The sequence below is a fragment of the Molothrus ater genome, chromosome 1, assembly GCF_012460135.2.
Source record: "Molothrus ater isolate BHLD 08-10-18 breed brown headed cowbird chromosome 1, BPBGC_Mater_1.1, whole genome shotgun sequence".
Taxonomy (NCBI): domain Eukaryota; kingdom Metazoa; phylum Chordata; class Aves; order Passeriformes; family Icteridae; genus Molothrus; species Molothrus ater.
In genome coordinates, this window is record NC_050478.2 from 105,726,489 (window position 1) to 105,738,093 (window position 11,605).

At 43.1% G+C, this 11,605-nt stretch overlaps 1 protein-coding gene across 2 annotated transcripts in view; it reads right to left on the reverse strand.

The window, feature by feature from the left end:
* ESCO1 (establishment of sister chromatid cohesion N-acetyltransferase 1) overlaps window positions 1-6,368 on the reverse strand; it is a 32,976-nt gene extending 26,608 nt beyond the window's left edge. For both annotated transcript variants that reach the window (XR_004981659.2, XM_036398795.1), the window contains exons 1-5: window positions 6,334-6,368; window positions 3,610-3,713; window positions 3,254-3,452; window positions 1,293-2,661; window positions 544-655 (exon numbers count right to left, since the gene is read on the reverse strand). Coding sequence is in view for 1 of the 2 variants with exons in the window: in XM_036398795.1 (XP_036254688.1) it covers window positions 544-655; window positions 1,293-2,661; window positions 3,254-3,450 (1,678 nt within the window). In the remaining variant the exon portion in view is untranslated. The remainder of the gene's footprint in view (window positions 1-543; window positions 656-1,292; window positions 2,662-3,253; window positions 3,453-3,609; window positions 3,714-6,333) is intronic.
* Between the last annotated feature and the right edge of the window lie 5,237 nt (window positions 6,369-11,605).

The following is an 11,605-nucleotide window of genomic DNA, read 5'->3' on the forward strand; positions in this document are numbered from 1 at the left end:
TGATTTATTGACAGTATTTCTTAGTCAAATGCACTTTAGTCAAAATATTCACATCACACTCATCATAAACTTTGACAAACTGCATTCACAGGCTGATAAATGAAGACTACATAATAAAAACAGGGGAGTGATTATTCAATCAATAATTTGGTTAAAATCAAGTAGAAAATTTTAGAAGAAACAAATGTAGATACTTATTCAAAGGAAAGAGAGCAGAGAATTAAGAAAAACCAAGCCAAGAGAAGAAGCCAACTGAAATATGCAAGCTTTACTGCTTTATTACATGGAAAAGGAAAGAATTTGGTTGGGTTTCTCCTCTTTCCTACTCCACAGCTCAGAGAAGAAAGCACATTTCAGTGCTACTCAAGTGGCCTTGGGTGTGACACAAAGGAACACAAAACCCCCTGGTCAAAACTTCCAACTCCTGAAGTTTAGTTCTGCACCAGCTAAGCCTTAGTCTGTGAACCATTCCTCTTAAAGGGAGACTTATCATTCCTACAGAACTGAACAAACCAAGTAGAGAAATCTGCAGTAGAGCGTTACCTTGAGGCTCACTTTCTCTGGGTTCTTTTTTTAATTGTTTTGGTGGTCTAGGAGCTGTAACACACTTTACAGGAGAACTTTCTGGACTTGATTCCAAATGTAATCGAAAGTTCTAAGCAAAAGAGAAAACATTAAATTAAAAAACGTCCAAATTATTCAATACTTTTAACCAATTAATAAAACCTCTAATTGAACTAAGTATTGAAGTTTTGAATACAGCGTCAGTTTTATGTTAATTTAAGTAGACAAAATGCAAATTATTAGCTAGTCGATAATGAAGTTTGTGATATTAATTTCAAAAAATCTTTTTCGTTTTATATGTAAGCTTGTAAAATATTTTCTATAGAGTACAGTTATCCTTAAAATCCTAAACTTTAGTAGAAACACATTCAGATAAAGAAATGAGAGGAAAACAAGTTCATTTACTCCAAAGGTGTAATACACCTTTGCAAAACAAAACAGAGAAGCTGAAGTGTCCATATGAATCCATACAACCTTTGGCTCCAGCACAAAATTTTATTGATCAACATTTAGTTAAACAACAGAATCTAGGAGGGTGAAATCAATTAATTTTTCAGCTTACTATCACCCGTCTATAACATTACAGCAGTAAATTTCTAATACATTTGAAAATTTTAAGTTACTGTAAAGGAAAGTCATTGTTAAAACAATTCTGAGCATGGGATTCTCAGAAAACAGAATAGATTTAGAACACCCTCCCACTATACACCATAATTAAAATAACTTACCTCATCTGGTCTTGGCTCACATAAATGTTTTGTCAAGTTAGGCAACAGACCATTTTCTGCACCTTTCCTTGTGGGCTGCTTTGTTTCTAACGTCACTTCTTTAGCTTCAGCTCTTTCAGATGAAGGATGTGATTTCTCCTGTGCACAAGCTGTACTTTCATTCTCAAAGAGTCTTGTTGACAGCTTGCCTTGTGCCTTTGAAAGCTCTGCTTCTGCAGCCATTTGACTTGCCTCTGAAACTTCAGGGAAATCTTTTAAAAAAGGAAGCCTGGGGACATTTGGAAAATTTGAGTTACTTTGCTTGACATTACTAGCTTTCAGCAATTTAATTTTGGTCCATTTAGAGTTTTTGTTTGAGGAGTTATTTCTACCATTCAGAGTGCATTTGACAGGCATTGCTTTTTTGCTAGGGAAAAACCGTTTGCACTGAGTACTTTGACTGGGTTCTTTCTGAGTAAGCATTTCACTTTGCTGTAACTGTGTGTCATCATGCTTTTCTTCTGCTTTGCTATCCTCTGCATTAGGGGAATCTTTTCTCACTTCCACTGTATCTGACTCAATTTCACCTGCAATTTCTTCACAAAGTTCAAGGATGCTCACCCTTTTGGATTTTGCATCATTCTCTGGCTGGTCAGCCACATTTGTCTCACTTACAGATGGCTGTGAAGTATTTTTTGGTTTTGTACTGGGTTTTATGTTCTGATGTGTTTGTTGCTTTTCCTTAGATGCTGAAGAATTTGGCTTAAGAGAATCAGTTTCCACTTTCTTTGTGTTGCTAGAATTAGGAGATACATGGCCCACTTGGTCTTTCTTGACTTCTTCAAGACTCTCAGCAGGACATGACGAGGACCCTTGAACACTTTGTTGAAAGCTACTGGAATTATCCTTTTTATTGTCTGCTTTGCACTTTTTCTCTTTCAGAGAGCTGGTCACTCCTACACGTATTTCTTTATCCTCATTTTTATTGTTTGGCTTTATCTTTGTGTTTTTCTGTTCCGTTTTCCCTCCAGCAGATTTCAGTGGTTTTGCTGCAACACTGTGAGTCTGTTTTTTTGCCTGGCTACTGTGCTTAACTTCTGGGACTTTTTCTTCTTTAACTTCTCTGCTGCGCAGGGATCTTGCTGGAACATGCACATGTGTTAACTGCTGCAGTCTCTCTGATCTCCTTGTTACTGGCTCATTTGGTGCAATTAAGCACTTTGACTTGGAAATTTCTTGCACAGATTTTTTCTGGCATACCTCCTTATTTTTTGCAGATTTAGGCTGCTGCTGTTGAACTGTTTTGCCAGGTATTGTTTTATTATTTGAGTTGAGTGCTGATGATCTTGTAGTCATGCGTGTTCCTGCTTCAGGTTCATTGGTGTTATTACTGAAAGAGTCAAACAATATTTTTTTCAGCATCGAGAAAGTACAATCTGTCGTAAGATTATTTTCATTCCTCCTCTGACTCTTTCTTTTCTTTTTAAAAACACTGGATCTTATACTTTCAGTATTTTTGGAATAATTTGCTCAAGAATTATCCCAAAAAGGCAGTCACTTCCACCTAGTTACTATTAAGTGCTGTATTTAATGTTTTTTATGCATGGCAAGACTGAACTATGAACCCCAGATCAATACTTTATAACATTTCTAGAAGTTTTTAATCACTGATGCTTGTGACTTTCAAATGAAGTATGAGTTACATATATACAGATAGATAATATTAGATTTATTTTTCCTTCAGAAACTTTTTTGAAGGAGGTCTTTCTCGATTTCAAGGCACTCAGATGGTTGCAGGGAAAACTCATGTAGCAGTCAGCATACATAATGATTTAAATCTGATCCCCCTTCTAGCACTATTTAACTATTTACTGAATAATTCAGTAAATAGTTTTAACTCAGATTCCCTCTGCTTATATTGTTTCTGCACTAATGTAGTCTATCAAGATAATGCAGAATTATGCAATTTTTTTGTCACTCACCTGTTTGGTTTGACAGAGGTTTTGAGCACAGCTTTCTCCTGCACTGCACACTGACTGGGCTTTGATTTATTTGAGCCATGTTTTGTATCTGACACTTCTTTTTCCTTCTTTGACAAAGATGGTTTGCTGTTCTTGTCCAGCTTTGGACGTTTAGCAGAAGGTTCTACTAACGTAGACTTCCTTTTCTGAGCTGCCATTTCTGTAAAAAAACAAGCAACTCAGCTTTGAGACTCTTTGCCAAATATCGTAACTTTTCATTTTTATATATTCACTTTCCTTTTACAGTCAGATCATGGTGTGATCAGAAAGTAAATCATTAAAGCAATCTCAAATCAAATTACACTTATTTTACTTACAGGTTTTTACAAGAGGCAATTGATGTTTAGGCCAAAGTAACTTATCAAGGTGTGACAAGAGCATTCCTTATGCATATGCTTGCAAACAGGATGTTTCATGCCACCTATGAAGAACAGAAAATGTTCATGCAGTTAACACTTCATAACTTCCTATTCAAGACTGCATTTCCACCCTCTTCCATCCCCTCAAACAATGCTTAGCTTTAGAGTTTCATTGATAAGGAGCTAAAAAAAAAAACCCAAACCAACAACCAACCAAAAAACAACAGACAGATTTTATTTTTTATTTCCATATCCAACAATTTTTGGCACTTTGCTGTCTTAAGTGCTATCCTTTTACCTTTTGAAATGTGGTAAGTAACAGTACAATTCAAAAGGAAGTTTCTCAGTCTTTCACCCTTTTCCAGAAAATAGTGTGCTGCTCTCTTTCAGAGCTGGCAAAAAACGTAGGACTGCTGTCAATCCTGTGCTTCACAGCAACAGGGAATAAATCCATTAGACTCAGTTACCAAGTTTTGTGGCTGCGACAACAGAATTTCACAGACATCAGCAACCACCTACAACTGTTCCTTCTAATATGACTTAAGCTACAAATCAGAGATGGAAAGCCTAGAAAATAGCACTGTTAGAGACATTTGCCTTGGGCAGTTAAAGACAATGTTTTCATGAGAACTGAAATGATGTTAACGATGCAGAAGTTACTCTGCACAAGAGTCTGAAAGCTAACAGAGATTCTTGATAAAAATATCTTCACAGATTTGGCTGATCATCCCTTTCTTATACATTTCTGACTTGTGAAACTTTTCAGTTCCCTTATTCAAAGACACCGTTATTGTATTATGATATAGGTAATAATTGTTCAATAAAGTTTCACTAACAACTTTACAAAATAAAGTTTACTGGAAGACTCAGGGGTCAGAACTTCCACAACACCTTTTTCAACCACGAATTACCTATTAATTTTTGTCACTGACAGACTTACAGATTATATTATATACAGATTTCTATAAAACTACATTGCTTTTCAAACCTTAACTAATCTGATGTTAAATCTGACACATTTTTAAAGCCAAACAGGAACAATTCACCAGTTTTGTAACACAGACCAGACACTTTCAGTTCATTACAACTAAAGTATGACTTCCAATATTGACAAATGTATGTCTTTCTCCAACAACTATAAAGATATTTATGTTAAGCTCCTTTTAGTAACTCATCATTATCCAAAAGGAAAAAGCAAACAACTGTATTTTTTCTTTTCTTTAGACTTTATATTGTTCTTAACCTCATTTTCATTTATCCACTTATGAAAGCATTTCTAACCATGCAAAATCAGTAATTTTTTGTCTTCTGACTTTCTCCTTTAAAGAAGATACATGATAAACAACCCATATTTGAGGTATATTATTTTTAATTCTACCCAGGAAAGCAATCTCTAACAGCACTTTTTGTGGTACTATTTTCATGTCTCTCCTAATGAAGTAGGTAGCAGAATTTGTGTGCCTACGTTCTAATAGCTCATGAACTCCACGACACCTCACATGTCTATGGGTTTCCACCAGTCAAAGGAAACCCATCAGAGATGCAGTATGGTCACTCATCCTGAAAACAGCAGCCCTAGCTGCTGAATAGGTCTGTGGTCTCTTTGAGTACAACACCGACCCTCAGAATTTGAGAATATCATGACACTGTATACACCCGGACCTTCTTTGGTTTTTTCCAGACATGACATGGCACACTCGGGGAAGACTTACAAGTACAACACAGAAAGTACAAAACTTCCCTCGCTGGTACTCCTTCTCAGGCAACTAAAAAATACACTCTCCTCCCACGGACCTCTTGAACGTCAATTTCTTTCCTACTAATACTTTGTACAACAGAGCAAAGTCTTTTCCAGACATTCCAGAACTGGCAGTCTCTGCCCTGGAGAAGTCACCCTCGAGTAAAAGCCGGATTATGGAAAGCAGGGAAGACACAGAAGTGCAGGAACAAACCAGAACGGGAGCAAAGAAAGGTTTGGTGCAAGAAGTACGGGGCGGGGCGAGGGGGGACCCCGAAAATAAAACAGAGCAAACAAAAACCTCAAACCCCAAAAATCCAAACCAACAAACGAACAAAACAGAGAAACGCGAGCCGCACAGCTCCCAGTCTTTAGAGCAGGGGCTGAGGCAGGTTGCCCACCAGCTGGACAGGGCGCGGGGATCTCGAACCTGAGCCGTCCCGGCTGAGGGCCACGGCAGCACCTGGCAGCCCCTTCGGCACAACTCAGGACGGAGAGAAGGGAAGGGAAGGGAAGGGAAGGGAAGGGAAGGGAAGGGAAGGCCTCCAAACGTGGCCCGGTGTCAGCCGCCCCAGCGCCCCGCGGTGACAGCCCTCCCAGGGCAGGGCCTGGCGGCGGGACCCCATTCCCGGCCGGGAGCTCCCGCGGCCGGGGCCGCCGGGGGCAGGGCGGGGGTGCCGGGATAAGGCCGGGCGCCCGCCACGGCTCCCGCTCCCGAGCGGGCACGGCCGGCCCGCTCCCCCCGCGACAGCGGCGGGCAGGCCCGGGGAGGAGCCGCCGCCGGGCTCTCGGCCCCGGGCGGGGGCGCGGGGGGCAGCGGGCACGGGGCAGCCGGGGGTGACGGGACCCGGCGGGACACGGGTGGGGTGGGGGGCGGAGTGTGGGGGAGAGCAACTTCCTCAGCGCCCCCTTTCCCGCCCCACGGTGTGCCGGCGGCAGCTTACCTCGCGAGGGTGTCAGCGACGTGCCGGCGCTGGCGGAGGCGGCGAGCCCGAGCCTCGAACCCGCCCACAGCCGGGCACCGCCGCGGCACCGCCCCGTCCCGCCCGCCCCGGCGCGCTGCGCCCCGCCCGCCGCCGGCCCAGCCTCCCCCGGCGGGGACGGGGCATCTTCCGGCGGGAGTCGGAACGGGCAGGGCGGAAAGCGGCGGGGTTCGCGCATGCGCAGCCGCCTGTGAGGGTGGCTGCCGTGTGGGAATGTTAAGGAATGCAGAGACGGTACTAATTAAAACACGCATCTAAGGACTGGAGGGGGTTTACAAGAGCGCCTATTAACAGGATTAGGGGGAATGGCTTCAAACTGAGAGAGAGTAGGTTTAGGGTAGGTATTAGGAAGAAATTCTTAAATTCTTCTCTTGCCCAGAGAAGCTGTGGATGCCCTATCCCTGGAAGTGTTCAGGGCCGGTCTGGATGGAGCTCTGAGCAACCTAGGCTAGCAGGAGGTGTCCCTGCTCACGGCAAGGGGGTTGGAACCAGACCATTTTTAAGCTCCCTCTCTGGCAGCAATGTCCCAGTGGCTCAGCCTGTTTGCACCGCTGGGCACCCCAGCCTTGTCCTTGGGCCAAAAACAAAAGGGAAAAGCAGCGCCCATGTGTTGTGGGGCCACTGGGGACAAAGTGATTGCGGTGGCGGCCTGCGCTGTGTCAGGGGCTGACACCTCACAGCTGGCAGCCATAGTGAAATAAAGAGAGTCGACTGGGAAGGGGCCTCGTCAATGTGTACAAATATCCAAAGGGAGGGTGTCAAGAGAATGGAGCCAGGCTCTCCTCGGTGGTTCTAAGCAGTAGGACATGAGGCAATGGGCAGAAACTGATGCACAGTAAGCTCCATGTGAACATGAGGAAGAGCTTTACTGTGTGGGTGACTGTGGAGAGGGACAGATTGCCCAAAGAGGCTATGAAGTCTCCCTCACTGGAGATATTCAAGAATCATCTGGGCACAATTCTGTGCCATGTGCTCTAGGATAACCCTGTTTGGGCAGGAAGGTTGGACCAGATGACCCTCTGTGGTCTTTTCCAACCTGACCGATTCTGTGTTTCTGGGATTCTGAGTCCCACCAAGTTCCTAGTAGATTACAGCAGATGTGCTTGCAGCAGTGTTTCCTTAGTGTTTGTGGGCCCCTTGTCACAATTATGTTTGCAGACAGCTTTGAAATAGGTTACTCAGCTGCTGCTCAGGTGTGCAGTTGTGCAGACAGCTGCCTGCTCCCTTGGCAGAGGTGTGTCATGGTGTCAGTGTATGTCACTTAGGTATAAAGCAGGATGGATGCTTGTCTGTGTCTGGGAGATTAAAGAGGGTTCTTGAGTGTGACTTGGTCCTGCACTGTGTCCACTCCTCTCTCCAGAGCACTGAGTTCACTCAGTGAGCTGCCTTGTTGAGTCCACTTGTCCAACTTGTTTTGCTTTCCTAAGTTCAGCAGTAACTCTGAAGGTGCCATCTAGCTCCATTCTGTGTATTCTGCACAGTGTTTCACAATTCACTCTATAGCATAGCCATCTATCTGTGATTATTGCCATGGTCTAGGATATTTCAGTCCTTGCAACACTTGTGTTTATACCTCACCAAAACTTATGTCATGGCTTCTTTGCCTCAGGATATTTATGTGCCTGAAATTGTTGTCTGCATTGGCGTTCTGGGGGTGTAACTGTGGGTTTGGTTTCCTTCAAAAGGAAACCATTATGCACACTCCAAGACCCTGGATGGTAAGTGGGAGCCATCAGAGGATTCCCTCAAAAGTGAACTGCTGATCCTATCTGGAATATTGATACAGAGGTACCTCATGCATACCTAGTGTGCTCCATCCATATTACCTTCCTAGGGGTAACCTGGAGTAGGTCCTACCTGAAATGCACATAAGTGTATCAAGATCTCAACATTTGGTATCTTTGCTCTGCATGCCCACTCCTATCAGTCTTTACTTGCCAGTACAGACACAGCCTCAGTTTATTTGACTGTGAATTCACCTAGTGATGTGCATACACCACTGGAGAACAGTGTGATGAACCTCAGCCAAAAGCCATTACAAGTTTTAGAGGAAAAGGTAGTATTTGTGATGGGGTTTCTCACAGAGATTTCTGATTTCCTTCACAATTTCTGGTTACAGTTCACTGATCTAAAGGAGATCATGGAAGTATTTTATTATTTGATTCTGTAAATATTCATTTGTTAGTGCTTGAAGTATTTAAAAAAGGCTATTTTTGTTTTTATAATAAACATTCTAGGTCTGTTTTATAATCTTCAAAACATTTTAGTGATTTCTATTGTTATCACATTTATGGGATTGTTGGAAATTGCTGTCAAGTTTCTAACTAGCATAAATTTATTTATTTAAATATCAAATTTACCTGGAGACACTCTGTTTTGCTTGTAAAGTTTTCTGTCTCTTTGTCAGCTGGAACACAGAACTGCTTTCCTTGATAAGTCCTCTTTCTGGACACACTTCACTGAAGCACAGTTTGTACTGGATAAACGGGAATTTTCAGCAGCTGTAGTTTTTTTTTAAAGCTGATAGGAGGAGATGTTATTTATAACTCCCTGTAGCAGCTCCTCTTTAATGCATGATAATCTTCTGTGACTTTACAATGAATGCAGCCACATGTGGTCTCCTGCTCTCCTTCAGTAACTGACAGAATATTTTCCAGATGAAGGATATTTTAATCACTAGCCTCCATGTAAATTTCCTGAAGGATGATACAAGCATTTCTTTATGTTACCATTATCTTTATAAATTTAAAATTATGTTTTCCCATGTCTCTTTCTTAGGAACATGAAGCAAATAAATTTAGATTTTCTTCCATCCTTCTATGAAATAGTAATTTGCTGTACAGCTGGGAAATAGTAAAGTAGCGGGCATTCTTATAAAGCATTAAATTGCAAAATTTGGAAAAACTTGTTTCACGGGATAGAAGAATATCAGTAATTTTCCAGTTTTCCACAGAAGATGGCAGCATTCTGAAGCACTGATGTCAGTGTGAACTTGCTAGCAAATGCCGCTGTTGAAAGAACACAAACTTTACAGACATTTACTCTCCTTGGAGGTTGTGGTGAATATAAACAGGAGTGCTTGGGCATGAATTGTTGTTGAACTGGGGAACCTGGGGAGGGAGGAGAAACTGCATTCACATAGGAGTAGGACAGATTTAACCCCAGAAGATTTAACCCCTTTGTTAATTTAGCCATGTTTATTTACCACTGCAGTAATACTGCTGGAGTGACTCTTGTCTGAAGCTATGTGAAAAATTACTTGGTTTTAGGTTATGCCTTTTTTCACGGAATAACTCAGCTGATAATGGATCACTCCACTAATTGCAGAGAATGTCCTGTTGGGCTGCAGCTTTGGGAGATGAATGTCACCAGAGAGTGGAAGCTTCTCCTATTATTTTCTCCACTTCCTTTGCCCACTCCCAGCAGTGTTCTCCAGCTCCTTAACCATGTCAGCCTCCATCTAGCACCTGAGGGACCCCCATAGACATGCAAATTTAACCTCCTGAGCTAGCAAAAAAAACCCAAGCAAACAAACAAAGCCAGTGGAAAAACTATCATATTCTACCAGAGTAAGAAAGGCTGCGGACCGTGTGACTGGAATCAGGATAAGAAAAGACAGGGAGGAGGAAGCACGAACCTTCCCCTTTTGGCATGAGGGAGCTGTTACCATTGACAGCTGCTTGTGAAACCGCAGCCTTGGGGCGGGCTGCACAGTTACAGGATTGAGCTCCTGATCCCAAACTCCATCCCAGCCGTCCTACCAGCACGTGGGTTTTACAGCCCCCTTTGACATGCAAACGCGCTTCCCACCTTGCCCTCCTTTTTATCAGACATCTCATCTCAGCAAGGAAGTGGTGACAGACAACCAAAAGGCAGGAGCTGCTTAACCTTTCACCGGTAATTAACCTTGCAAGCACCGCTCGAGCCTCAGAATGCCTCAGACAGGTGAGGTAAGGCCACACGGGAAGCTCATTTAAAACAGTGGCTTTCTAATCACTTCATATACAGAATATTTAAGGAACTGGAGGAGCTGACACAGCACAGGGCTCCGATTTTCCTCCTTTCAGCAGATTCAAAAAGTCCCTCTATCCTGCAAAGAAGGGGGAAGCTGATTTTTGCATCTCCAGTAGAAGGAATGAGACAGGAAAATTGGATCCTTAAGAGGAAGAGATGCTTGTCAATGAAGAACCACTATCTGCTTACCAGATTTTTCCTTTTCTTCTGTTGGAATGAAAATTAAACAACAACAACCAAAACCCAAAAAGTGCCTGAGATATTCCACAGCAGATTGGCTGCAGCGGAGTTACCTGGGGGGACCCAGCATGTATGCTGGAGGTCAGCAGCAGGTCCCCAGGGTGAGACTCTTGGGCTTCTTTCTGCCTTTCTTATTCATTGCCATGAGCACTCCAAGGCTCTTTTTTACAAGCTGGCACGCTGGGATGAGAACCCCAGTAAGTGGCACAGGTTGAAGTGTGCCTGTGTGTTACAGCAACTCGATGACTCAGGGAACAAATGTTTCCTTTTTTTCCCTCGGGGTGATGATGCATTGAGCTGAGGAGACCCGGGGAGAAGCAGACTGCAGGGTTAAAAGTCTTCTTCCTGGCAGGTGTGAGTCACTGGCAGGAGCCAGGTAGCTACAGGAGTTGTAGCTGGAAGAGGCAGTTCCCCTGTGAAATTCCTGTGTAGATGGCACATGGGACAGCAAGGAATGCAGATTGTCCTGGCTGCCTGGAGCTAAAGAGCTTTACAGGACAGTTCGTTGAAAAAGTGGGGGGCCATGTTTGAAATGGGGAGAGGGAGAATTTGAATAGTTGGTTTTCTTTTGGTGTTTTTCTTTTTGCAGGGAAGCAGGAAAAAATATTGGGCTGGGACTTGTCCACTTCGCTTCATGCTGAGTGTGAATTTGGGATTTTTTGTTTTCTTTTTTGGGGGAAGAGGGTAGCAGGAATTAAAAAACCTGCACATAGCTACATCTGGAGGGGAGGCTGGTATAGTTGGCTTACAGAGATTTGGCTCTGGGACAGAGTTGATATATGTGTGAGTGGTACACAGGGGTCTAGACCATTGCAGAAAAAGGGAGAAGGCTGTTGTATGAAACATTTGGGAACTGCTGAGATAAAGTAAGCTGCTCCATTCTGTTGATTTGAAGGGCTCAAACACTTGACTATGAGATCTCAGCTGGAAATTGCAACTTGCAGCATGGAGAAGGTAAGGAGAAGCTTCCTGAACCACA